At 37.8% G+C, this 22,273-nt stretch overlaps 2 protein-coding genes across 2 annotated transcripts; one reads left to right on the top strand and one right to left on the bottom strand.

The window, feature by feature from the left end:
* The first annotated feature begins 114 nt into the window (after positions 1 to 114).
* Positions 115 to 8,616, top strand: cnot2 (CCR4-NOT transcription complex, subunit 2). Its single transcript, XM_043227964.1, has 15 exons — positions 115 to 259; positions 1,314 to 1,436; positions 2,212 to 2,284; positions 2,404 to 2,551; positions 2,630 to 2,809; positions 4,122 to 4,198; positions 4,298 to 4,423; positions 4,593 to 4,717; positions 4,901 to 5,021; positions 6,023 to 6,179; positions 6,263 to 6,324; positions 6,405 to 6,454; positions 6,537 to 6,637; positions 6,722 to 6,866; positions 7,143 to 8,616. Exons 2-15 carry the CDS (start codon positions 1,326 to 1,328, stop codon positions 7,227 to 7,229), a joined length of 1,563 nt encoding a protein of 520 aa, XP_043083899.1. The 5' UTR covers positions 115 to 259; positions 1,314 to 1,325; the 3' UTR covers positions 7,230 to 8,616.
* On the bottom strand, positions 7,428 to 21,190 carry washc4 (WASH complex subunit 4). The gene is made up of 33 exons (XM_043227963.1): positions 21,049 to 21,190; positions 19,926 to 20,065; positions 19,783 to 19,836; positions 19,609 to 19,674; positions 19,252 to 19,297; positions 18,970 to 19,037; positions 18,801 to 18,883; positions 18,681 to 18,723; positions 18,491 to 18,594; positions 18,280 to 18,400; positions 17,033 to 17,156; positions 16,810 to 16,937; positions 16,564 to 16,724; positions 16,307 to 16,433; positions 16,067 to 16,192; positions 15,533 to 15,640; positions 15,308 to 15,454; positions 14,775 to 14,854; positions 14,561 to 14,666; positions 14,347 to 14,463; positions 14,099 to 14,267; positions 13,617 to 13,771; positions 13,461 to 13,535; positions 13,261 to 13,365; positions 12,408 to 12,542; positions 12,211 to 12,319; positions 11,968 to 12,034; positions 11,718 to 11,804; positions 10,806 to 10,953; positions 10,625 to 10,721; positions 10,352 to 10,548; positions 10,188 to 10,284; positions 7,428 to 10,107 (listed from the first exon to the last, which is right to left on the bottom strand). Exons 1-33 carry the CDS (start codon positions 21,107 to 21,109, stop codon positions 10,037 to 10,039), a joined length of 3,522 nt encoding a protein of 1,173 aa, XP_043083898.1. The 5' UTR covers positions 21,110 to 21,190; the 3' UTR covers positions 7,428 to 10,036.
* Between the last annotated feature and the right edge of the window lie 1,083 nt (positions 21,191 to 22,273).

Below are 22,273 nucleotides of genomic sequence, written 5' to 3'. Positions count from 1 at the left end.
AAAACTGTGTGTCGATGATGATTCAGGTATAAAAAGAGAGACTAGTCTAGCTGTTTCATCCCGTTGTAACATCATAAAAATCTCACAAGTGCCCTGTAGAGTGTCTAATATCCAGCAGACAGCGTCCAGCACAATTTTCAGTCTGGTATGAAATAAACTGAAGGTCAAGGGGTCAGAGGGTAAAGGCTATTCCCCCAGCATTCTCGCTTGTAGGATACACAGCCATCTTGGATCTGCGAGGAGAGGGTAAATTAATGCGGTTAGTCAATTCCTTTTTCACCAAAAAATACATTGCACATCAGGGTTTGCATTGCATATACAGGGCCAAATGAACATTTGCAGCTTTGTGCGCATATCCAAGCAGATATTTAGTAGCTGAATGAATGCATTGACACGTTTGCACGGCTTTACTGGTTTCTGTTTTTGTTCGAGGCCAGAGTTAGCCGACTAGCGTTGAGCGCTAACAAAAACAGACAGCCGAAACACAGGCCTAAACCATTTAAACAGATAGATACATGTATTATGCCTGTCTAGACATCTGTTATAAAACCGAAGCACCACGGCTAAGATAGATTAAATGGTCCAGGGTTGTTTGGCTTCCATTAACGTCTTTATTTATGCCGAAAATGTCTTATTTGTAGTTAGCAGCTTAACAGCTAACGAGACAGCTAACTAGCTTATATAAATGAGAGGATTTCGCGACATGCCATTACGAATTGTATTCATTTCTCTCTGCAATTGTGTTCGTAACATCACAGCACGTAGGAATCGGTTTTAAAGTTATTAATAACGTTGCGGTTTATGGAAATGTGTTAAATGGTAAAGTATCTGGCTAGTAATTGATGGTTTTCATGGATTTAGCTGGTGAATTAAGCAGTTTCTGTGTTTGTTGTCATGTGTCATTTTGGAAAGTGATATTTATTTGTATTTCAACCATTCGGCGAATACCTGCTTTGTTTTGAAACGATGAATAAATTATTTATTTAACAACGTACCGCCATAGTAGGTCTAAATGTTCTTATAGCATCAGACTGTCCGCTAAAGCACTCTTAAGTTTAATCTTATACTTCCTAAATGTACGATTTGGTTAACAAAATACCCTCTTCCTGTTTATAATGCACTTAAATCAACACACAGCCCAGGGTCTTGTTCTGCAGTGGTAATTCATTATTTATTACAAGTTCTCAGTTGTGCCGTATAGAAGCACTTGTTAATGATATGTCCACTAGACGTGCAGACAGATGATGGGGTCTGATTTTTGGTTCGGGACTGATCTTTTGATCTTGGTTTTAACCATCTCTTCTTTTCTGTAGGTGACAAACGGAATGTTCAGTGCAACGAGAAAGAAGTTTGTGGAGGGGGTCGAAAGTGACTACCCTGATGAGAGCATATACTATGGCCAGCCGTCAATGTTCCCGCATCGATCGGAGAAAGACGTACGTTAATACTAGTTAGTTCTCACGGTTGCGTTCGTTGCGTCAAATCCTTGTGTTGACTGGAGGTCTGATTGAATTATTAAATATTATGTATTAGCTTACTGTAATGCTATCACTTGCGGTGTCAGTGTTTTCAATGACCTGAGCAAAAAAAAAAGTTTTTTAAACGGATACGCTGCTAGTCAAAAGTTTTTGGACAGCGAGAATTTTAATGTTTCTTTTGCTCACCGAGCCTGTATTTATTTGTTCTAAAATACAGCAAATGTAATATTTTTACTATTTAAAATAACTGTTTGAATTTATTTTAAAGTGTTATTTATTTAGATTTTTTTTAAAAAGCTGAATTTTCAGCATTGTTACTCCAGTCTTCAGTTTCACACGATCCATTAGAAATAATTTTATTATGTTGATTTGCTGTTCGAGAAACTTACTATTATCATGAGAAGAGTTTTTAACGATACTTTAAATTGATAAATCAATTTAATTTACTCAACTCTTTTAACTCTTAACTTTGCCTTCTCAGACAAAAAAACATTTTAAAATATATTCTATTAGAATGTTTATTTTAAGTTTTAATATTTAATAAAAGTACTGTATTTGTTTTAATCAATTACATTCATAATGAGCATAAAAGACTACCGACCACAAACTTTTGAACAGTAATGTGTATGTAAATATGTATATGTAAATAGGAGAACTATATTTCTTCTTTGAAATACTTTGTTGGCACGTAATGTTAAAAGCGTGCAAGTTCTAACTTCTCTCGGGTTTTCAGATGCTGCCATCTCCCTCGCCGTCATCGTCAGGTCAATTGTCACAGCTTGGTGCGAGTTTGTACGGTCCGCAAAGTAAGTCTTCAGTAACGCCTATAGTACAAAAAAAAAAATGGCTGGCGGTGCTAATAGAAATACCATGTACTCTGATTCTGAGCAACAGCTGAGTGTTTCTTTCCCGACTCATTTTGTAGGTGCACTAGGTTTCTCAATAAGGGGCATGAGCAACAACAACCCTCAATTGAACCGGAGTTTAACACAAGGCACTCAGTTACCGAGCCATAGCACCCCAACAACAGGCGTCCCAACAATGTCCCTCCACACACCACCTTCGCCGAACAGGTACTTCCTCTCCGCTGCTTGATTTTTGGTGATTTATGATATGATCTGTTAAATACCGGTCTTGCTGGTGTCCCGCAGGGGCATCTTGCCTATGAACACCAGGAACATGATGAGTTCGCAGGTAGGGCAAGGCATGGGCATGAGCGGCAGGACCAACAGCATGGGCAGCTCTGGCCTGGGTAGCCCTAACCGCAGCTCTCCCAGCATTATCTGCATGCCCAAGCAGCAGCCAGCACGCCAGCCATTCACCATCAACAGGTAAGAATGGTTACACCAGAGATAGCGAAAGCAAACAACCTGCTTTGGTAAGGCTTTTTATGTCTGGTTTATTATTTACGAAGAAATGACCTGTACGGGATTGCCGGTGCCAGGAGAGTGGTCAGACTGTGCTCAGTGATTATGGGAATAAAACTAATTATTCTGAAGACGTGCATTGCTGTGTTCATTTGCCACAAGAATAGAACGTTTTGGCTCAACGGTAAGGACTGAGGGTTGGCCTAGTCAAAAACTACTCGATTAACCCTCAGTCTTATCTGTTGAGACTAGAGAATACATTACATTATACATTGTTTCAATATATATAATATGTATCTGCATATATGCAAACAAAAGGGTTGATGCATGAAAACGTTTTGCACTCCTGGCCCTTGTTGGACTGCAGAGTGCAGATCTTTTTTGTTTATATACTCTGCACCGTGACTTTTTTTTAACTTGCAGAAAATTGTGCTGTTATTATTGTGCATGCAACAATACAGTTCACTAGATAACTAGTGTCTCTCTCTAAGTGCAAATGAGCTGCTGCTCTCCACCCTCTCCAGATTAAATCAATTTCTATTTGGGGCTTTTGACATGTAAACACGCACATCAACCCGATCGCTTTATTTAGCGTTCATGTAAACACTACATTCAGATTCATATATCAGAATTAATTCAGTCCGATTGAAACAAGAAGTGTGCATGTATACATCGCCATTGTAACTAAATAAAAATAAATGGTCTCATCTTATAGACTGATGGGCCCACAGTAATTTCGGAGTGAAATAAAAACACAAAAAACGTGGATTTTGTACCAAACGGCTCAATATTATATTGAGAGTTGTGGCATACCCTATTATTGCAATTACATAATGATTGGTTTGTATGATATACCCATTCTGTATCGGCAACAAATATCATAAAAACCAAATGTGTGTGTATATATGCAAAGCATGTATGTAATTAAAAATAAAAGTAAGATTTCAACCCCAAACTTAAAACTGTAGTGGCAGATTTTTAAAAAGTTTTGTTTTCTGCTTGAAGAATGGGATATTTGATATTTCATGAGGCTTTTTTTTTTTTTGGTTTTTGTGGTTGAAATGCACGTTCAAAGCTTGACCAAATCTCCTGCGATCAATACGTTTGTTTATTTCAGAAATTAAAGATGATGTTAAAAAGTGGCTTCTCATAATCTTAAATACATATATATGTCTGTATTTTAATTAACTTTCACCTTAGGCCAAGATAAGGCCAATCAAGACTGATTAAGACTGACCTTAACAAAAGGGTCAAATCCTCATGTGTGTCGTTGTAGTATGTCAGGATTTGGAATGGGCCGGAGCCAGGGGTTTGGCATGAACTCCTTATCCAATAACATCTTCAACGGGACAGGTGAGTGCTTTGTGAACATACACCACATCAGGAACCTTAAAGTGTGCTCTGGAAAGAAAATGCCTCATTCTCATATTATTCTGTGTACTGTGGTGGCAGATGGGAGTGAAAATGTGACAGGAATAGACCTCTCAGAATTCCCAGCACTTGCAGACAGAAGTCGGAGGGAGGGAAACGGCAACCCAACACCGTTGCATAATCCGCTGGCTGGAAGGGCACCCTATGGTACGAGTTCATTTTACACAGTCGCATTACTTATCTGAAACCGAAACCCTTTATGACTAAGCACGCCTTCAATGGGTGATGCTTTGTGAATGCATGACAAGGTCACAGGTTTCATTTTAATTTCCTCACAATAACCCTTATGTCTTTAATAAAATGTGTCTCTCCCCAGTTGGAATGGTCACAAAGCCATCGAACGAACAGTCGCAGGACTTTTCCATTCACAACGAAGACTTCCCAGCCCTGCCCGGGCCCAACTACAAGGACCCAACATTGAGCACGGATGAAAGCAAATCAGTCAGTATTGCCTGAATTCGATTTTGTTTTCATAAGCTTCAGGGGGGAGATTGCATGAATAAGATGTCTTTGTTTTGCAGGATGGGTAAGGATGCCTATGTGTTACAATGAAGTGATGGCGTCCAGTGCTGTGACTGTGATTGCTTGAGTTTTAACTGATTGTCGTGGCCTCTGTCTCCACAGAGCTTGAACTCTTCAGGAAAGGGCAGCTCAAGTGCAGATGGACCCAAGTTTCCCGGCGACAAGACATCATCAGCACAGAATAACAACCAGCAAAAGAAGGGGATCCAGGTGTTGCCTGATGGTGAGGCTCTCTAGAAACATGCACCACTGTATTTCAGACAACTGCCAAACTGTCCTGGGTAGGGTTGGGTATCGGTTGAATTTTAGCGATTCCGATTCTTGGTTTCGATCGCAATAAGATAAAAAATAAAATCCAATATAAAAAGTGATGTCAAACATTTATACTGCGTCTTTTGCAAAACATGCTGTTGCAGCTAAATAAAAAATCTGCAAAAATCAGCAGCGTACGGAACAAAAATACCTCATCAGCAAAAGCAACTCTGACTTCTATAAATGTAAAATATTAAAGTGTCAAAGACAAGTATAAATAAAATTTAGATAGAATTTAGATTACTCAAAGATATTGTTTTACGTATACTCAAGGCAAAAATATCGGTGTTTATGATGATATACTGATGTAGTTTTCTGCATACTGGTCAATAAATATGAAAGAATTCATATTTCCGTTTTTGCACTTTAATCATTTCAAATCATATAAAAAAACTGCTGGAATTGTTAAGCACAATCAAAATGCATGCATTTTATCAAATACCTGGATTTCTGAAATGTTGAACCAGTTCTCGATATAAAACCCTAGTCCTGAGACTGTTGAATGAAACAAATAATGTGCAAGTATTTCCATCAAGGCAGGGTTCCCGGTTCAGGATGTATTTAAAACTATTTCATAATAATTCCAAGCCCTTGAAAAGTAATAAAACATTTACGACATTTGTTGCATCATTTAAAAAAAGTACTTCTATAGGAAGTTATTTCAATTGAAATGTTAATAAGTTGTAATTACAAGTTGTCATAACATTGACAGGTAATAAAGTTTATATTGTGATTAAAAATGTGTGTATACTGGCCTATGATACACTATATATATATATATATATATATATATATATATATATATATATATATATATATATATATATATATATATATATGAGATAAGAGTATGTTTTGACTCCATGCATTGAACCCTGAATCAAACTTGACGTTTATTCACATCTTTTCTAGGCAAGGTAACAAACATTCCCTCAGGAATGGTGACAGATCAGTTTGGGATGATCGGACTCCTTACATTCATCCGGGCAGCTGAGACAGATCCTGGGATGGTTCACCTGGCTTTAGGAAGCGACCTAACAACGCTAGGACTCAACCTCAACTCTCCGGAGTAAGATGCTTTCCTGTTCCATATGTTGATTTCTGGTCAATGTCCTCTTTTTGTACACACATTCATTTTATTTGGGTTTGCAGGAATCTGTATCCTAAGTTTGCATCTCCCTGGGCTTCAGCTCCTTGTCGACCACAAGACATTGGTAAGAGTTCATTTGACTGAAACTGTAGAGATGACCAACTCATTTGGGCTCTTCAGTAATAAATGCAATTGTTCTTTTAGACTTCCATGTTCCCTCAGAGTACTTAACCAACATTCACATAAGGGACAAGGTGAGGTGATAAACACTTCAGTCAAACCGCATTGAAATTGTAGTATGTGGATGCTGCTAACCTTATAATGTGCTCTGAACAGCTGGCTGCAATAAAACTGGGACGATACGGTGAAGACCTGCTGTTTTACCTCTACTACATGAACGGAGGAGACCTCTTACAACTCCTCGCTGCTGTTGAGCTGTGCGTCATTCTAGGACTCTTTTTGCTGATAACCAAACACGGGTGGAAGTTAAGAGCTTAAATGGAACGTTTTGTTGTTTGCAGCTTCAACCGGGACTGGAGGTACCATAAAGAGGAAAGGGTTTGGATCACAAGAGCACCTGGCATGGAGCCCACGCTAAAGACCAACACCTACGAGAGAGGAACATACTACTTCTTTGATTGTCATAACTGGAGGAAGGTCGCAAAGGTAAAGATAATGAATTCGTTGCTACAGCTGTTTTTTTCTTCATAAATATTTGCTTATATGTAATTGCGAACAGGTCAGGTGCATTGTGAAAATGGCTGAAAAAATTGCTCAGTATTTATTGGAAAATGTTTTAAAACCAATAACCTGCACATAGTCACATTTGCCTATTGATCCTTAATGTAAATGCATCATGTCATCACTATACCGAACGTTCGAGTGAAATGTATGTTTCACGTGAAAGTGAAGATCAACTTTGTGCTTCTCTCTGCTTTCTAGGAGTTTCACCTGGAATACGACAAGCTAGAAGAGCGGCCTCACGTGCCAACCACCTTCAATTACAATCCGGCCCAGCAGGCCTTCTGAAGCTGAGTCCGTCAGAGGCAACAGACAGCCAGCCGACCTGCCTGACCACAAAAAACCTGGTTTTATTCCTCAACTTCTGGACTAGGACTGCGGGAGAGGGAGGGGGTGGCGGGGTCTCCACCTTGAGAACTGGGGAGGGGCCCTGCCTTACAAATTATGTGCTGCCCGAACACAAATCTTCTATATATTTTCATTCTGTTTTTAAATTCCCCTCTTACGTTTTTTTTTTTTTTTTTTTTTTTTTTTTGTTCCTTCTTCTCCCTCCATTTCATTTCGAGCAGGGTCAATGTTTTGTTTACTCCTCTGAGGGAAAGCCCCTTTTGGTGTTTGCCTGGAGTCTTTGAAGTTGCAGTACAGCACACAAACACATCCATTGGTATTCAAGAGAAAAAAAAAACGCAGTCCGCGCTTTGTTTTCCGAAGCGCGCTGCTCTAACAAACAGGACAGACACAAAGACAAATCCAATACATGTGAATACACAAGGGCAAAAGAAAATGCAATGTTCATTGTTGCACTATTTAGTAATAAAAGAACACAAAAATTGTTTTCTGCTTTTTTTTTTTAAATGTGGGAAAACTCGCTGCGCTCCCGTCGTCGTCTGGAAGGACGCGTGGCCCTGTCATTAACATCAAGGAGGTGCTTTTTTTCGTTTCCCCCCCCCTCCCCCCGTTTTCTTTCATTTCCCGTTTCTTTTGCTCATCCGGTGAGGTGTTTTCTGCTTAGCGTCAATAAATCCCAATCAGACTGTTTCAGTGACCGTTGTTGGGCACAACCCGTGGACCAGGCGGTTGTGAGCTTACCGAGAAACATTGTTCCAGAATGAATACGAACCCTTTTCAGTCTTTGTTACGATTTTGTAATAAACGTGTACATTTTTTTAATTTTTTGACATCACATGAATAAAGATATGTATGTATGAATGTGTATATATATGATATATATAGATAGATGTATCTATATATATATATACATGGCGTCTATTTTGGAAGAAGTACCTATGCTTGACCTCGTTTTTAGGAGGTGAACAGATATGGCATTATGTGGTAGAAGCAAAAAAAAAAAAAAACAAACCGCAAAAAGACAAAAAAAATTAGTGAACAGTATGTTGAGCTGCCAGACGGGGGATCACGTTTGTTACCCTGTGCACTTAAAGACCAATTCAACTTAACGAATAAAGGCGACACGGAAGGCCAGAGCGAGGACATCTGTATTGAGAAAAAAACTAAACAAAACAAGGGGGTGGAGACATTTCAGCTGCAGCTATTTGAATAGAAGCATTTCGTAGGAAAGGGAAAACCCATAGTACGAAAAACAGACCAATCTTGTATTTTCTGACCACCTTTAAAGCTCCCTTTCTTTGTAATAAAGCAGAACGGCTTTCCTGAACCCGTGTTTGGACTCTGTGTGGGAAGGGGGTGTTCGGTACAAGCATGTTGTATGTGTGCCTGCAATGCATGAGTGATCCTGAAGCTCTCGCTTTTTCCTGTTTACGTGAACAGACGTGTGCTTTTTTTTTCAGGTCTTTTAATAAAGATGGCATGAGGTTAACACACACTTTACTTACAAAAGGTCAGTATAGGCAAGAAAATCAGAAGGAACGTCATTGGCGCGAAGAAACTGCTGTGTAGAGAGCGATCATGAATACTGTTAACAGCAGCAGCTTTAAGGCAAGTGCAATTCAACTTCCTCCATCACAGTGCTTGAGGGCAATTCATGTGTTTTTTACTGTCAGACACTGATATATTTCAGACAGCACAAATAGACTAAACAGAATATGTTACTGTGCTACATTTTATAGTCTACATATTTCAGATATCAAAAAATACGGCACCGAATGGGTTTTGGCCAGAAAATCATTAGTGAAGTAAATTAGTACTCTTGACAAGTAAACTATAATCATTTCTCTAATTCAACTTTAAATGGAGAGTTCTCCCAAAAATGAAAAGCCTGACATGGTTAGCTCTTGTAATCACAAAAATGTGTGATTTTCCTTCTGAGCAATGTGGAAAGATATATAATCCTGCAAAATAAATCACACAGGTTTGAAAAGACATGACAAAATCTTCATTTTTGGGTGAAATAATATTAGTTCTTTGAATCTCCTTTTTAAATTTCTTAAGCTAAAAAAAAAAAAAATCCTAAAGGCCAGTTTATACTATAAAAATATTTGTTCCTAACAATCAATATGACATTCAATTATTTTAAATTATTTATATATATATATAAAAAAACCCCAAAACAATCAATAGGACACTTGCTTAATTTCACCAAAAGAATCTTGTCATTAATTACTCTCCCATGTCGTTCCAAACCCATAAGACCTTTGTTCATCTTGTTGCTGTCTATGAGGGGCCTCATAGCTTCTGGATTTCATCAAATATCTTAATTTGTGTTCTTATAATGAATGAAAGTCTTACAGGTTTGGGAAAAAATGAGGGAGAGTAATTAATGACAGAATTTTCTTTTTTTGGAAGAACTATCCCTTTAAGAAACCCCCCCAAAACAACTAGACACATTAATCTACCAATCACATTTCTTGATATTACACGACCACATAATGCTTGACAAAACAGCTGTTGAACATCTTTGTCGATACATCAAACAATCGTGATGTAAAACCGAAGTGTTGGTCCGATCCACAGTCGGTTCAGTTGAATGAGTGCAGGTGGCGTAGCGCCAAAGTGAGTTTAAGCAGCTGTACAGACTCCAGAAGAGCGTGGTGGCTGGAGGGTCAATGTTTATAACCTCCTCTGGAGCTAATCCACGCTGTTCAAGTGATTTATATCGTTCAAGATCCTAGCTAGCTTTACTTGGCACCGCTTTCCCCAGGAGGACCCTCGATCGTTGAGGAACCTGGACCAGCTTTGGCAGCTTCCTCTGAAAAGAGATATTAAATGAGTTTGTGGTGTTAAAAGTCACCATAAAATATTCTAGAGTTCACAGATCCATTAACGGACCTCTGTCTTTCTTCTCCTGGGTCTCCTCGGCTGCCGTTTTATCAGCTCTGAAGAAGATCCGAGCACTGCTCAGAGAGAAATAGAGCAGCTCGAACTCCTACAGATAGAAAGAAAATGCGTTTAAACTAAGCCCCTGGCCATCATTTTTGATGATGCTCCCATACCTGCAGATATACGTCCAGTCTCTTCTGCGTCAGGTTCATGGTCTGCATGAGCTTCTCATCTTGGCTGGTGGACTGAACGTTTTGCTCCTTCACCACCGCGTTCATTTCCTTCACATACTTTTCCCTCACAGCCTGGAACCAGTGAAGCGAGTCGAACTCCTGATACTGGTCCAGAAGCTTCAGGATGTAGGCGACTCCTGGAAAACACACAAAAGCTCTTTGAATATTTAGCCCATGGAAAGAAAGTCTATAACTGCATTAAGCACGGCGTACCCATGGCGAATCCGTCGTCTGTAAACGCAGCTCCACCTTTGTTCTTCTTGTTTAGCTTTTCTTTGCAGCTGATGGAATGTTCCACGAAGTTTACCGTCTGCGAGGGAGAAGAAAGATGAACATTATTCAAGGGATGCAGCAGTTAGCAAGAGACTTCCACATCCGAGTTATGAAGACCCACCAGAGGAGGAACGATCATGTAGAAGTTCCTCAAGTGCATGTTTTTGATGCTGCGAAACTCTGGTGCGAAAACCCCCACCAGCATCTTAAAGTACTCCGTTCCCTCGGCCGAGTTACTGGTCAGGTCGCTGAGAACACAGTCTAGTTGGCTGAAATAAAAACAACAAAAAATTTGTAAAATTATTTTAATAATAATTATTGTTATTGTCATTTCTACATATTTATTTTTTGTTATTTTTGTATTTATCAATTAACATTCAAGTATTATTAAGACCAATACTACTATTACTATTGTTTTATAACTCATTAATAACAGTAAATGCTAACCCTAATAATAATAATTTTGTTAGTTTTATGTTTTAATTGTAACTATATGTATTAATATTACTACTACAACAGTTTATTTACTTATTAATAATAAATTAAATAAATTACTACTAATAGCACTATTAGTAATAGCATTACTAAAAGTAATAATTACTAATTGTTTTTGGTATGTTTTAATAATAAGATTAACAATAATAACTAGCAATAATAATTACAAATTGTTTAATGTTCTTGTTGCATTTATTGTTATGCTTGTTGTATTGGTCCTGTTGTTATTATTATATTAATGTCTAGTTATTTGTTATATTGCTGTTTTTATGTTATTGTTGCATTATTGTTATTATTTGTATTTGTTATTGATTTGTTTTATTCGCAATACTAACACTGTTTTAGTATTTGTAAGTTATTATTTTGCATTATTATTATTATTATTATTATTATTATTATTATTATTATTATTATGTCTTAGCTTTTGCAGTATTTATTGTTGTTTTATTTACGCTATTATTATTATTTTTTATTATTAATTGCCTAGCTGACAGCGAAGATGCTGATGGACTGACAAGTACAGTATGAAGTACAGTACCTGGCGGCTTTCTGCGTCTCTTCAGAAAGGCCTTCCTCTTTCACAAGCTCCTCAAAGTTAACAATGTCCTCTAAATCAGGAACAAACCTGCAACACGTTTGAATATGAGAACCTTGCTAACGTCTTCTGTAACAAGATTTTTATAACGTTCACATCATATGCATCTCATTTAGAGTTAAATGTGAGAAGACTATTATCATTTGTCTAGAATTACCAGTACTGGCCCGCTCAAATAATGTCTTTATGATACCTGATAGCGCTGCTGCAGCAGTGCAGCCCTCCGGACCGAATCATGCGCACATAACCCATCGCATTTCCTGCAAGAAAGAAAACGAAAAAAATTTGCTACTTTGTTGTGAAGACCATTGCAGTTTTGTGTCTATTTTGTGCAAATCAAAGCCTTAAGCATCCCAGCATACACATTATGAAGCTGGAGTTACAAAACAGGAAAGAGTTCTCAGATGCATCGAAAAACCTTACAGACAAACATTACCGATCTGACTGATGAGCTGTCTGAACTGATCCAGGTAGCTCTGACCGTCCGGAGTAAGACCCAGCTTCCTGATGCCACGGTTGAACTTCTCTGCTCGATCAAAGGGGTACTACACACAGCAGAAACCAGCAGAAGATCACGTCTTCATAAAATGACACACCGCCTCATGGCACAAAGACGTGTGAAAGGGGACGCACCTTCTGGTCGGTCTGATCCTTGGTTTCCCTGAAGAAGCGGATGTCTTTGATGAGTCTGGATTTGATGTGCTCGTCGTACATGAACTGACTGAAAATGTAGAACTTCTTGCGGAGGAACTGATAGGTGAAGTTCACCTGCAGAGAGACAGTGATGTTACTGCTAAGTTATGAACACACATTCCTCCAGCAACGAGAATACAATTTGTTCAGAGTTTCCTAGTCTTTAACAACCGTCTCAAAACATTAAACAAATATTATACATCATTCATGACGTTTTGCATGGCCTCCAAGTATTTAATCATTTCGGCTGGTCTACAGAACAGTGAAAATGAACACTCTCATTCTCTGTTTTAATTAGATTTAAAATGTTTGTTGACTATTATTAAAATGGAAAGTTCTCCTATATTTTGCCAATGTTCAAACAAAAATTATGTATACATACACACACACACATATACATATATATATATATATATATATATATATATACACATAACACACATACATATGTGTGTTTAATGTCAGAGAATATTATTACTAAACGTTTTCCTCTTTTGAAACTTTTTAAACATTCAAACATTCATTATTAAGCAACATTCAAAAGCTAACTTCAAACACAAAATACACTTTCGGTCCCCATTGACTTCCACAGTAGGAAAGAAATACTTTGTAAGTCAATGGGGACCAACAACTGTTCAGTTACCAGCATTCTCCAAAATAACTTCTTTTGTGGTCAGATGTATGGAACAACAACATTAAATAACGTTTAGGAGAACTGTCCCTTTAAGAGTAACGTTAGCAAACTGTTTGTATTTTTGTTCGCTGGGAGCATCCTGCAGGGATTTGTACATACCGTTGTGTTCATGATACCGGTTCCATGAGTGCGAATGGAGTTGGCGATGTGGCGGATGTTAATGGTGTTTAAGTGCTTATTGTTGCTGGTCCTCTCAATGAAGATCTACACACATAGAGAAGATGTTTTACACACACACACACATCAAGAGCAGTACTACATCTGCAAGCTAATAATAGCGTCAGAAGTGAAGTCCTTGCCTGGTTGTTTAGGTTGTAGAGGTAGCGCGAGACAAAGACGTGAATGTTTCTCATGATCTCCAGGACGTCAAGGCCCTAGAAGACACACACACACACACAGTGATACCAGACTGAAGGTAGCAGATCTTTTCTGAGAAGATCTGGTGAGCTACAGACCTGCTCCAGAGTTTGGCTGGGGAGATGCGCCTCGGTCATCACCAAACCATAGCGCTGAGTGGCGAGGTTCCTCATCTCGCTGTACGTGGCCCAGTCATGAAGAGCCACGGTCGTCAAGTTGTAAAACGTCTTGTCTAGATAGTGAGTCACATAGGCTGCAGGAAATAGAGGATTTATTCTTAATATCATACATCATGATTAAAAGGCAGAGATAAAGCCCCTGCTCCTTTTGTCCAAAAGTGTTATACATATGGATAATTTAACAAGTTGACTTTGCCAGTGCTTTAAATACATTTTATAACCCCTCCCCCAATTTTCACACACAAAAAAAAATCCGCAAACCAGCAGCAAGCAGCCAAACTTCAGCTCTGGTCTGTTAACTTCTCAAAAAATGTGCGGTTGGGTTTCATGACCCTTTAAAGTATTGATTATGTTCACTGTATACAGTGTAACTCGTGCATTCAGTCTTTTATCTGCCCTACCTTTGATGTCGATGAAACGATTGAAGAAGCGAATGGGCTTGAGAGAGAAAAAGTGAGCCAGATCCTTCATGCCCACTTTGAAAGGGTTTCGATCGTCCAGTTTGAGGTGTGTGTGCACAGACAAGCGCAGATCCTTCTCGATCTCCTTACACAGCTTGTCCAGCAGGTGCTAGCGATCAGAAAAACATGCAAATGAACTAAAATGCAAAATCACTACAAAAAGACACGCAGCCAGCACTCCGCTTTACCTCATTGAGGATTTCCATGATCTCAGAGTCGTAACACTCTAGCAGCTGATCGCATGACTCCATGTGTTTGGCGTGCAACATGGTGGGCACACAGTCTCTGAGCGCACTGAACATGTACTAGAGAACAAACATGCATGTTTAAATAACACGTGATCGGTTATTACAAACAAAATATTAAGTGCATTTTAAGAACAGACAGTGTTAGGAGTTTTACATGAATTCTGGCCGCATCCACAGCATTTTCGTACACATCATCCAGATAGATAGGAAAAACTGTACGATGCCAGTACAAGAAACTGCAGTCGCATTGCACTTTGACCCTGAGGAGACAGGATATCCCATCACGCAATTACAACACAACCACAGAGATCACAGAATCAAAGTCTGATATTGTTAATCATAACTAGTTGAACTAATTGTGGGCTTACCGCTCTCTTAATTCACTGATTAAGTCCAGCTTTTTCAGCACAAGCTGTAAAGGCAAGAGCTCCTCATCCTTGAAGGTTTTCTGTACAAAAAAAAAAAAGAAAACATCAAAACAAACATCAATTAACCAAATACAACAACAACAGAAATAAAACAGGATAAAAGGCAAAAACGACAAAACCCCCATAAAAAAATAAAAATAAAAAACACCTTAAAAAACATCACAATAAAAAAAAAATTAAAATGAAAAACAATAAAACAATAAAAATAGAAACAAAAACAAATCAAAGGAAAACAACAGAAATAAAACAATTAAAAAACAACAAAACATGAACAAAAAACACAACAATAAAAACAATAACACACACAAAACAAACAAATACAAATGTATTATTTAAAAATGTCAAACAGACTGGAAACTCAAAGCTTGTTCAATGTGGTGAAGGCTTCTTGACAGCATTTATCTGAATACTTTATTTACACATTTACATGTCATGAAATGGTCATTATATTTACACCGTTTATCCATACGTACCATTTGAGTGCCAACACTGAGAGCCAGAGACACGATCAGCCTCCTCTCTTTGGTGCTGGGCCCGTTCAGAGTGTTCTCAGCCAGAACCAGAGCCGACAGCACGTCCAGCCTCTGCTCGCTGTACTTCTTATCAGAGATCACGCGTTTCTGAAGGAGCATAATGACCAGTCATTAGAATATCTGCTCCGTGGAGCTGGTGTCTGGGCAACGCTGGTGCATCCGTACCTTAGCAGTCGAGATGGAGGCCAGAGCCTGAGACTGCAGCTGCTGCGTGATGTGAGAAACAGAATCTGCTACAACCAGAGAGCGCCGGTAGAACGTGTGCTCCACAGCCTGCGAATGACAAACACTGACATAAACACCTAGTACAATACAGTTAGTATACTAACTATTCAGATTCTGAACACTGCCTGCTGAACTAGATAAGTGAGCAGAGCATTAGTAGTTAGAACACTAGAACTAGCACACAATACCCATCACTGAATATTACAACTTTTGCATACTACGTAGTGTACAATACAACTAATGTGTACACTAAAATATACTAGATGTATATCACACACTGATATTAATGATTATCATTAATGTTTTAAAGGGTTTTGTGCAGATTGCTAGTGTCTAAACAATTGTACACAATACCACAGATATACAGTACACTGTACTATATATACAGTATAGTGTATAAACATTAACATTTTTGTGAGCACTACTATCAATACTCTAGATATGTAGTGAACACTACTATTAGTGTCGACCTACTTTTAACAGCTCCACCAATCGGCATAGGGCTTTCACCGAGGTCTTGGTCATGGGCCGCTGCATGGACATGTACATGTTCATAGTGGTCTTGATGATGGTGCTGATGCTGTAAGCATACAGGATTCCCTACAGAAACACAAACATCTGATAATGAAGCAGTCACTGCCCTGGAAATATAATGTAATTATAAACAATTATGAAATATGAATTATGAAAAACAACAGAAAAGGTGGCCCCTACCTGCACAAAGATATTACACCTGTTGCTCAAATCCTCAGACAGTTTGTCTGGTTTCGGTTCTTTTGATAATATAGACTCCATCTTCATCATCCAGGAGGTGACGAATATATAGTAGGACTGCATGTCCCTGCAGAGAAACGCATACATGGAAACCTAAATGATATATTTATAATGACGTCAACTAAAATGACAAATAAACTTCACTAGGTTAAATTATAATTGATTTGTGAATCGTATCAAAAGCGCGTATGTCTAACTTCATTAGTGTCTGCGCCTTTTGCTGAAGGAATGAATCCTTGCTGCTCCGGATGCTCTGGATGCTCTTCTTGTCCATCAGTTTAGCTGCTGCAGGGACTTTGTTTATCAGAAATGTGTCTGGAAACCAGATTATATTCGCTGCTAATGTCACTGCAGGGACCTGGAGGAGAGAGAAGAGAAATTTTATAATGATTGAAAGAACAGATCTATATATCTCACTCGTTCCAACTAGTTAGCACGCTCACCTTCTTACACACATCCAGCAGGGATTTGTAGATCTTCTTGTCCACAGTCCTGAAGATATGGAAGTGTAGCACAAAGAGGCCACACACGCCTGTATATTTATCACGCTGATCAATCTCTGACGGCTCTCCTGCAAGACAAATGGATGGTAACTATTCTTGTCAACAGCCGAGATGTCTTGTTAAAGACATTTGCAATCCATTTAGGTTAATTATGAATACAAACCAAGCTTTGATTCGACGTTGGCAAAAATGGTTCTGATATTGTACGCAAATTCCTCTGCAAAGGCACTGTTTTTAGAAACCGATACACCTTCTCCTGGGTCATCAAACCTCTGCTCCACACAGGCCTGCGTGAAGAAGAAAAACCTTATAGCTTTTAGTGACGCTGATTACGTAATCAGCATTGTTTTCAGGGAACATTCCAGTTGCTGTCTGAGTCATAGAGCTCTGATTTTATATCTAAAATATCTTCATTTATATTCCAAAGTTGCATGAAGGACTTACGGGTTTGAAATGACGAGTAATTAATGACAGAATTTTCATTTTTTGGAAAACTAACCCTTTTAATTTGTGCACAGTTTCCCAAAAGCATCATAAGCGTAAGTGCATTGCAGACCCAATGCCACCAACAGAGCAACTATCAACTTAGGTTTAGCCCTAGTTGAACTGTAGTCTTAAAGTGCACCTATTATGCCATTTTTAAGGCTCCTGATATTGTTTAATGGGAGTCTCCTACATGTTTACCAGCATGCAAGGTGAAAAATGCTTTAGTTTTCTCAAAATTAACATTTATCACCTCATTTACCAGGGATTCTCAAATTATTCTTTCAAAGCAGTTCTAAGATTCAGTCTCTCTAAACCTCTCTAAAAAATGTGACTGGTCTGACGTACAGCACATTGGAAACGATAGGCTCCTTGCCATAGTTCTGTATATTGAACGCTCATTGGAAATAAAAGCATCTATTATTTATTACACTTACAGCTAGTGATTCAGTGGAGCCACTCATCCAAATAAACTGGGTACTGAACCAACTTTGAAGAGCTATACAAACTGTATAGAGTCAATCCTTTATTTTGGGAGACAATAACTTCATTTGTCATGCACTTTTGGATTTACAACGTTCACATAGAGCTACATTACACACTAGATGAAAAACAACATTGGAAATGGCTTAATAGGGGCAATCAATGTTGTTTTGAGCTTATGAATTGAATTAACGCTGAAAAACACAAAAATGCTTGGGAACTAATGTGGTCAGAACCAAAGTTTGCAGGACTGCGTTCTCTGGAATCCTCTCAAGCAGAAGACTTCTACATTCCGACTGGTTGCCGCGGAACCGCATCATAGCTCATTACCATAAAGTTGACCTGACTTCAACTCTCCTCAATGCCCTCACTGCTGTTTACCACAGCAGAAATAGTTTTAAAATACATCAACAGAAAATGGGGAAATCTGGGGACCATTCAGACCTGGAAAATCATGCTGTCCAACAGTTGCCCCTCTAGCTTCAGTAAAAGCTTCTCAAAGGGTTTTAGTTTCTCCTCTGGAATGGCAAACTTAGCTGGGTTATGATGGACAGATTTCAGTAACCTTCAAAAAACAACAAAGAATTTGTGGTCAGAAAGCACCATTTAACACGTTCATTTTGTTACAAAGCAGCTCAGCATCTAAAAGGTTCACCTTTTGTACATCTTCCAGTGATCTTTCAGTGTGGCGTGGTTCTCCATGATCTCGTCCAGGGTGATGAGGACCACCAGAAGTTCTCCCAGGTGCTCGTACACTGTCTGGTTGTAGACAAAGAGAAACCATCAAATACAAGGCGTCAGGTTCAGTGAAGAACCGTATGACGGGGAAAGGAAATGAGAATTACCTGAAAGTGCACACCTGTGGACTCAATGATTTTTGTTGCACTCCTGAGACACAAAAAAAACGTAAAATTAGCAACTCAATTAGACACATACATAACGTGAGAATATTTTTAATTCCTCACTTGTTGCTGTTGTACAAAGCAGCCAGCTGGTGAACCATGTTGACCACCACTTCGAAGCAGCGTGACACAAAGCAAGACAGCTCCTGTAACACACAACCAAATAAAACAACGTTCAGAAGTATTTTCATATATTTTCAGTAACAACTCAAAGACTTTTTTTTAATCAAACCTGTAAGAAAGAAATGAAGCGGCCCATCTGAATCTGAGACTCTCCCTCCACCACACTATTGTCTGACACTGCAAAAAAAAAATTAAAAAAATGTAAATGAAGTATTTTTAAATATTGTTAAAAGCTAGAGGTTAAAGTTTTAACAAAATTTAAAAGCTTAGGTTTAATAGATGCATGCAACTCCAAATAAAAAACAACAATGTATTATTCTAGACGGGTGTGTAAACTAAACAGCTAAAAGCAAAGTAGTATTTAGTATGAATATAGTAATATAGTTTTTACCTCCTTCACCATAATACAACAAGCCATTGTAGAACTTGGTTTCAGCCTATAAGTAAAAACCACAAAACTGTTCATTTGAGACCATTCAAAATTTTGCTCAGCTTAATTCAAAATAATTGACTTTATAATCATCTATAAAACAAAAGTTGACATATTATCAATAAACTATCTTTTTAAATCTGTTTATCAATAAAGGTAATAATAGGCTACAAGTTCTTATTGTTTTGGTAAATGTCTGTTTCTGAGATCATTAAAAAAATTTTTTACGTATAAACGGAAAGCTCAAAAGTACAGCATTTTATTGAAACAGAAATCTTTTGGAATATCATACATGTCTCATCATACATTTTCACTTACCTCATATTTCAGCTTTTTAACTTCACAGCAGAGAGCTGCATACACTGTGATAACTTTATTAAGCACCTGGTGAAGAAGAGAAAAAAGCAACAGGTAAACTAATGACGCACTAATTGTCATTCAGTATTAGCATAAACTGCAGCATTTAAAACAACAAATCTATACAACTCATACCTTATTATCTGTCTTGATAAGCTCCAACAGTGAGGACTGTTCACAAGGCAGTAGCTGGTGTGACAGAGAAAGACAGTATTATGGCATAAAACGGATGCATAAAAAAAAACACTGCTATGAAGCTAAAAGTAATGACAAAACACCTTCAAAGCGATGGGGTCCAGAGTGAAGTCCCATACATCTCCGACAGAGTCGTCCAATGCTTCTTGAATACCCTGAAGCTGAGCGGAGTATTCCTCCAAGAACTTCTCATAGTTTTTAACCTGCACTTCTGTGTGAATTTCTGAGCAGGAAGGAACCAAATGCAACAGATCAATTGTTACAAGACCAGAAATAAAAGATGACTTCCTTCCTTATTTGTGTGTTAATTCATTCACAAAAGTGATTTTATGTTCATAGAAAGTACATTAAATGCAAGTAAAGGTTCTACTTTTTAGGTTTCAAATAGGTTTTTGGGAGAATAAAATGTCAGAATTAGGTTGAAGTAATGTTACACTGTCATTCAGTGTGACACAGTATTTATGTATATATATATATATAAAAAAAAACACTTATTCAGACTTGTACATTTTAAATATATAAAAGAATAAGGAAGCACATTGCATTTTATTGTGTTCATTTTTATTATGTTTATTGTGACAAATGGGTAAAACATAGGATAGAATTTTAAAAAACGTAAAATTACAACTAATTTGTATTTGAGGTGAAAGTAAATCATGTTTTAATGCACCATAAATTGATTTTTGTTGTAAATATGCCTGAAAAGATTGCTAAAATAATCTGCATTTTATTGGGTAAATTTAACAAATCAGGGAAAATGTGATATTTATTTCTGCCTCAGAAAACTAAAAACTAAATTGCAATTAATTTAAAAAGAAAACGTTGAAGGGAAAACAACAACTACTTAAACCAGCATTACCCACATATACATAAATTAGCATTTAATAGTATAAATAAAATTATTACAATTATGAATGCTATTCTGAGCAGTATTTTACTGTTCAATCAATTAATGATCTGCTTTGTCATTGACACAAAAGCAGTCCTGTAATGCAATGATATGGAAACACTTTCAAATGATAGCGAAAGACACATTTCTTGTCAAATCAAGAAAGACCACACACACTAATCCAAGCAGAGGGCTTGAACTTGGCCACTTTCCCTGGTCATCTGACAGCTAGCTAACATTACTCAGCTAGCTGCAGGATTTACACATCTTTCACACAACTATTTAGCAGTATCACTCCGGACAGACACGTTACTTACTTTGTGACCCATCATCAAAGCGATCAAACTCCCAATCAGGAGATAATGAATCCACGGCCATCCTGACAGAAACGACACAGACTGGGGTTTTCAGAGAGCTGCCATTAGCTCAGTCTGTTTGGGGTTTACTGCACAGCGAGGGGAGGGGCTGCTGTGCTGGGAATCACATGATTAGCACAGGAACGCGAACTTCCGGCTACTCTAGAGGACTAATTCCAAAATAAAAGCACTCGACAATGCACAGTTTTCAAATATTAACGTTTTGTGTTGTTAGGTGTGTGTGTGTGTGTGTGTGTGTGTGTGTGTGTGTGTGTGTGTGTGTGTGTGTGTGTGTGTACACACACACACACACACACACACACTAGTATTAGTATATTAACTTTTCAGCTATGTTATTACATTATTACATCATAAAGCAATGTCATATAATTTTATAAGAAATAAAGAGAAGATACATATCGCACAGGCGTAAATGTATCATCTCTAATGAATTAAAAATATAATTATTGCTATTAAAAACGAATGTCTAATCCCCCGTATCAAGAATCTGTGAATTTTTACTTGCAGTTCTCCCTGTGCCCTGCATGAGGCGCCATAAAGCACAAAGTTGTGGAACTGTTGTCCTCACTAATTGTACAAATGAATCCATTATTATATACCAGTCAGTCGAACCGCAAAAGCCTCAAGGCATCATTCATAACCACATGCAACCCTATTTTAGTCTGTCCTCGGTTTTCTAATGAGAAAAGTGTGCCTAATGAATTCATGGGCATCTGTGAGCTCAGCACAAACAGAGTGGCTTCACAAACCTGCATTGACTGTCACACAGTCTGTATACTAGGGCTAATAATGCCAACGAAGGCTGAATAAGAGAAAAGAGTTAAAAAAGGGCTCGACAACCACCAGGCTTTGCTGCTTTGAGGTAAGGTACATTTATAATACAATAATTGTATTTATTTTTATTGATGCTGTGTTTTTTAGTGCTGTCAAATGATTAATAGCAATTAATCACATCCAAAATAAAAGTTTTTCTTTACATAATATATTTATGTGTACAGTGTATATTTATTATGTATATATAAATACTTACACATCCATTACATATTTAAAAGCTTATGTGTATTTACATGAATATATAAATATTTTTATATTTTATATGTACCTATATTTAATGTATAAACATAGCATATTTCTCATGAATATTTACATGCATGTGTTTGTATTT

Source organism: Puntigrus tetrazona, chromosome 25 (assembly GCF_018831695.1).
Source record: "Puntigrus tetrazona isolate hp1 chromosome 25, ASM1883169v1, whole genome shotgun sequence".
Taxonomy (NCBI): Eukaryota; Metazoa; Chordata; class Actinopteri; order Cypriniformes; family Cyprinidae; genus Puntigrus; species Puntigrus tetrazona.
The sequence above is the reverse complement of the archived record's forward strand: the minus strand, read 5'-3'. Positions and strand labels throughout refer to the sequence as shown.